At 49.5% G+C, this 6,121-nt stretch overlaps 1 protein-coding gene across 1 annotated transcript; it reads left to right on the top strand.

Moving 5' to 3' along the window:
* The first annotated feature begins 282 nt into the window (after positions 1-282).
* LOC101990462 (acyl-coenzyme A thioesterase 4) lies at positions 283-4,900 on the top strand. The gene is made up of 4 exons (XM_005343323.2): positions 283-547; positions 794-1,485; positions 2,530-2,732; positions 4,039-4,900. The coding sequence occupies exons 2-4, from the start codon at positions 1,029-1,031 to the stop codon at positions 4,642-4,644; spliced, it is 1,266 nt and encodes a 421-aa protein (XP_005343380.1). The 5' UTR covers positions 283-547; positions 794-1,028; the 3' UTR covers positions 4,645-4,900.
* Positions 4,901-6,121: the final 1,221 nt, after the last annotated feature.

Raw genomic sequence — 6,121 nt, forward strand, 5'->3', positions numbered from 1 at the left:
TATACAATGTTCTGTCTGTATGCCTGCAGGCCAGAAGAGGGCACCAGACCTCATTACAGATGGTTGTGAGCCACCCTGTGGTTGCTGGGAATTGAACTCAGGACCTTTGGAAGAGCAGGCAATGCTCTTAACCACTGAGCCATCTCTCCAGCCCTTGAGGGATTTTTTTCTTGATTGGATTATTTGATTTGGGAGATGCATCCTCAATCCAGATCTTTTGAGGTCAGAAGACCCACCCTAAATCTGGGCCACACCCCCTGGTGGCAGCCCACATAAAAGGACATGGAGCAGGGAGCTTTTGCTTTTCGGCTGCTGTCCTCACTCTCACTGGCAAGTCTGTCTACCCTGTCCCTGAGTCACTCCTTCCCTGGAGTTAGAACCAACTTCTTCAGGATTCTACCGTGGACTGAAATGGCCGCTCTCTAGCGCTTCTCTGAGACTCCAGCACCAGACTGGGACAGCTGAGACATCCAGTCTTGCGGACTGAACAACTACCAGATCCTTTCCATGGGAGACAGCCACTGCTGGACTACTTAGAACACAGGCCGTAAGTCACTCTAATACATCCCCCGTGTGTCCGTCTGTCCGCGCTCTCGTGTGTGTCCATCCCTTCAGTTCTGCTCATTTAGAGAACCCTAACTGATACGGCTGCCTTTTTCAGTTTGCATACTTTCTCTCCTGGGGCTGGAGTATCCACGGAGGATTTTTGCAAGCTCAGTATCTGAAGACTGAAATGGTATAAAGTTAGAATTTATTACAAAGTTTTCCCTGTTGGTTTTGTTTTATATTTTAGAAAGCTGCTGAGTCCACGGAAGGATCGGACTTTGTCTTGATTCATTCACTTGATGTCATGACCAGTCATTTTCACCACACCACGTGGGAGAGGGGAAAAGCAGAATCCTCTGGCCTCCCTGTGGTGACCCAAACTGCTGACTGATCTTTGTTCCTGCCCCCCTCCCTTGTCTGGGTCCTAGAGACCAACCAGGTCGGCTCCAGACTCAAGCCTCCGGCTCAGCTCCAAGCTCCCCATGGCGGCGACACTGAGCCTGGAGCCCGCGGGCCGCAGCTGCTGGGACGAGCCCCTGAGCATCTCCGTGCGCGGCCTGGCCCCCGAGCAGCCCGTCACGCTGCGCGCCGCCCTGCGCGACGAGAAAGGCGCGCTCTTCCGCGCCCACGCGCGCTACCGAGCCGACCCCCACGGCGAGCTCGACCTGGCGCACGCACCCGCGCTGGGCGGCAGCTTCGCGGGGCTCGAGCCCATGGGGCTGCTCTGGGCCATGGAGCCCGACCGGCCTTTCTGGCGCCTGATCAAGCGCGACGTGCAGACGCCCTTCGTGGTGGAGCTGGAGGTGCTGGACGGCCACGAGCCCGACGGGGGGCGGCTGCTGGCGCGGGCGGTGCACGAGCGTCACTTCATGGCTCCCGGGGTGCGGCGCGTGCCCGTGCGCGAGGGCCGTGTGCGCGCCACGCTCTTCCTGCCTCCAGGTGGGTGAGTCCGGTGTAGAGGGGCGCCAGCGCCCGGCCTGTGTCTCCAGCGGGGCCGGATTTGGTACAGTTCACTACCCCACAGATCTCCCCACGCAGCATGGTTAGGAAAAATAATAAACAAGGAGGGAGACTGCTACATTACCTTTCTCTCTCTTGTCCTTGATCCACACAGTCACTTCTTCTTCTCCAGTTCCACAGCAGATCGCAGATCACACTTCAAACTTCAGTGCCTTCCTTCCAAGAATCAGCTCGCTCTCTCTCTCTCTCTCTCTCTCTCTCTCTCTCTCTCTCTCTCTCTCTCTCTCTCTCTCTCTCCCTCTCTCTCTCTCTCCCCACCCCACCCCCACAGGACATTACAATAGTGTGTATGCTTTGTGTGTGCTATGCTCATGGGTGGTCAGAAGAGGGCGTCAGATCCCCAGTCCTGGGCCCTGGGAAATGAACTCCAGTCCTCTTCACTCTGCATGCACAGGGAGTTCTCACAACCACTGTGCCATCTCTCAGGCCCCCACTTTCGGTTCTCTGCAGCCCTCCAACAGAGCTCTAGGAGTGGACAGTCTAAACCTTGCCAGTCTTCCTTCCAATACATACTCTTTACCCAAAGGCTTACACTTTCCACTCCAACAACACCCGATTTGTACAAGTGTGCAAATAGCTTATCACAGAATCAGCCTCTGGAATGGTGTTATTTATAGCATTAATCCTCTAGAACTGTGCAATTGATTTACAAACAAAACCACACACACACACAAACCACACCTTTCAGTGTTCCTTGGAAATTTATGATTTTGTGTTGGGCCACACTCATAACTATCTTGTGGTTCTTGGGCCACAGTTTGGAATCCATAAGAGGATGAAGTCATCTATGAAACTACTTAGATTTTTCTAACTCTAAGCTCTTGTGTGTGTTGTAGTAGTGACACGGGGATCTGTTTTAATGGATCCACAGAAACCAACTAAAAACAATTTAGAAAGGTTTTTCAAAAGAGAAACACATTCTCTGCACTGTGCAATGATTTTGCCATGTTTCCCCCTCTGTAGGAGAAGGACCCTTTCCAGGGATTATCGATGTCTACGGTGTTGGCGGGGGCCTGTTGGAATACCGAGCCAGCCTTATGGCTAGCCATGGATTTGCTACACTGGCTCTAGCTTTTTATGACTTTGAAGATCTCCCTAAGGATTTCACCATCATGGAAGTGGACTATTTCGAGGAAGCAGTGTGCTACATGCTCCAACACCCCAAGGTTCTCCTCGTGCCCTCTATTTAGCCAGGCTCCCTGGGAATATCTGCAGAGGTGGTCGCCTGCTTCAGGGGTGCGCTCTTTGTTCATGGTCCAAGTGTCTTTGGGAGACTTCCTTGACTTTGAGCATCTAGCATTTCCCCTTTCTCCGTCACATAGCTTCCTGGTGTGGAATTCTTCATAAGAATCATGGGAAATTTCATTTCATAATAGTAAAATCCCTCTTGTCATGAAGATTAGGCTTCTCATTGTTATAACCTTTCATTTTCCTCTCAAATTTAGTCCCAACTTGCCCACCTTTTTCAGAGGTTATGAACTTCTAGTTGGACTTTGAAGTTCATGAAATTAATTATTTTCCAGTATTAGTTGGACAAAAGATTCAAATCTTGGGCCAGAGCATCATCGCTTCATCCATGACACAATACACAGCCAAATAAAGGCTTGGTTCAGGCTCACTGTGAATGAGGTTTTGAACCTGACAGGCTCCCATGTCTCAGGATTTATAGCCAATTCTTCAACGTGACTGTGTAGGCTTGTCTGTCAGCAGATATTCAATATTTAGAAAGACCCTTGTGCCCTCATGGTGGCACCTACTGTATTCCTAGCCCTCAGGAGACCGAGGCAGGAGGATTGAGACTTTAACAGCCTAGATATATAACAAAAATCCATCTTAAAAAGGAATAGTATTTTAAAAAGAAAAAGAGGTTCCCTGTGAGCTGGTGTTGAGTGGAGCTGGCAGCCTTTCCAGGTGCAGTGAAAACTTTGTTTTTATTTTTTATGTGTGGGTGTATTGCCTGCATTTGTGTCTGTCACCACATGCGTGTGGTGACCACAGAGGCCGGGAGAGGGCAATGGATCCCCTGGAGCTGGAGTCAGAGACGGTTGTTAGCTGCCATGTGAGTGCTAGGAATCAGACCAAAATCTTCTGGAAGAAAAACCAGTACTCTTGACCACTGAGCCATCTCTCCAGCCTTTCTAGTTGCATTTTAGGGTGCTTGGTAAGTTTTTTTTTTCAGTAACATTTTGGGGGTGTGCATGTTCCACAGCACATAGGTAGAACGAGGATCACTTGGAAGAGTCAGTTCTCTTCTTCCACTTTGGAGTCCCAGGATTTGAACTTGGGCCATCAGATTTGGCAGCAAGCACCTCTACCCTCCAAGTCATCCCCTCGGGTCTTGAACTCCCTATGTAGCTGACTGACTTCAGACTCCTGATCCTCCGGCCTCCACTTACAGTGCTGAGATCCTAGACATTTTCATCATACTTAACTAGATACATTTCTGACTCTTACATCTTCTTTTTTCCTTAGGTAAAGGGCCCAGACATTGGGCTTCTGGGTCTTTCTCTGGGAGCTGATATTTGCCTCACCATGGCTTCATTCTTGAAGAATGTCTCAGCCACAGTTTCCATCAATGGCTCTGCATTCAGCGGAAACAGACACATACTCTACCAGCAGACCGTGATTCCACCGCTGGGCCATGACCTGAGGAGAGTGAAGGTGGCTTTCTCTGGCATTCTGGACATTGTGGATATACGGAACGATCCTGTGGGCGGCTGTGAGAACCCCAGTATGATCCCGATAGAGCAGGCCAAGGGGCCCATCCTCTTCATCGCTGGGCAGGACGATCATTGCTGGAGGAGCGAGCTGTATGCTCAGATAGCCTTGCAACGGCTGCAGGCTCGTGGAAAGGAGAGGCCGCAGGTAATCTCCTACCCTGGGGCTGGCCATTATATTGAGCCTCCTTACTTCCCCATGTGCCCAGCTTCTCTGCACAAAATAGTGAACAGAGCTGTTCACTGGGGAGGGGAGGTCAGGGCTCACTCCAGAGCCCAGATAGATACGTGGAAGCAGATTCTGGCCTTCTTTGGCAGACACCTGGAGAGTACCCAGAGCAGAGCTTCCTCTAGATTGTAGTGCGTTTGTCTGTTAGTGGACATGGTAGGTTCAAGGTCACACTTTGATGTTCAGTAACTTCATGTGAACCAGTTTTCTGACGGGTAACATTAAATTCATGTTTGGGGCATTCATGGTTTATAGGTCACTTTACTGAAGAAGTTTTTAGTCAATGCAGTATTTTGCTAACATAACATGTGCTTGTGAAAGATTCAGATGCATGTGATACAGTGAATAAAGTTTTCAAAAAGCAACCCCTTATTAAAATGTATGCTTTCTCCTAAGTTTAGGATTTTGGTGGTGGTTGTTTTGCTTCATTGTATTGTTTTTTGTTTTTGTTTTTATTTTGTTTTGTTGTTGTTGTTTTTGTTTTTTGAGACAGGATCTCTTTATGTGGCTCTGGCTGGCCTGGAACTTTCTATGTAGAGGAAGCTGGCCTCAAACTGACAGAGATTGTCCAGTTTTTGCCTCCCGAGAGCTGGAATTAGAGGCATGAAAGCCGCACATAGCATTTATTTCCCTCTTCAGTCAATGCTTTGGCTCGCCGTTCAGTTTTAAAGATAGTGACTGCCCCGGCTAGTTAGTGTCATGTCAACCTGACCCAAGCTAGAGTCATCTGGAAGGAGGGACCCACAACTGAGAATGCCCCATTAGATCCAGCTGTAGGGCATCTTCTTAGTGCCCAGAGGGGAGGGCCCAGCCCATTGCGGATGGTGCAACCCCTGGGCTAGTGGCCCTGGGTTCTATAAGAAAGCAGGTTGAGCCAGCCAGTAAGCAGCACCTCTCCATGGCCCCTGCATCAGATTCTGCCTCCAGGTTCCTGCCCTGTTTGAGTTCCTGTCCTGACTTCCTTCGATGATGGACGTGTAAGCAGACTAAGCCCTCTCTCCTCCCCAGGTTGCTTTGGTGGGGTGTTTTATCACAGCAGCCCTACTAAGGCAGTGACTTGTTTGTCACAGTGAGAGAATAGTCATCTGATGCTCCAGCTCTGAGCAACAGGGTAGAAGGTTTGCCAGAGCATTGCCTTTTTTATTATACAAATCAGAAGAATCCTTTGAGAAGATGAGACCAGAGCCTCTGCCCACGGGACAGTTAAGGAAACTTTCTGCTCCACTCTGAGGTTCTAAGTCAGATGTGGGGAAGTTACACTGCCAGTCCAAGGGGATTATTCCTGACTTCCCTCAACATCAGGGCTGTGCAGCACTGTAGACATGTACTGGAAGAGACAGTATCTGTGAGTTTGATGCCAAAGACACTGAGCCCCGTATTAGGAACACAATAACCCTCTCCAGGATAAAAACAAAGAAAATGGTCCCTACCACATCACAGTTACTCACCGTAGGCCCATATTTCTACATTGACTAGCGGCCAGACTTCCAGGCCATAGCTTGCACCTGCCACACAGGAGATAGTCACCTCCCTAACAAAGAGTCAGGATATGCTAATGTTGTTCTGCTCCTTCTTTGTCATTTGGAAGATGCCTGGGATAGAGAAGCTA

This window comes from Microtus ochrogaster, chromosome 1 (genome assembly GCF_000317375.1).
Source record: "Microtus ochrogaster isolate Prairie Vole_2 chromosome 1, MicOch1.0, whole genome shotgun sequence".
Lineage (NCBI taxonomy): Eukaryota > Metazoa > Chordata > Mammalia > Rodentia > Cricetidae > Microtus > Microtus ochrogaster.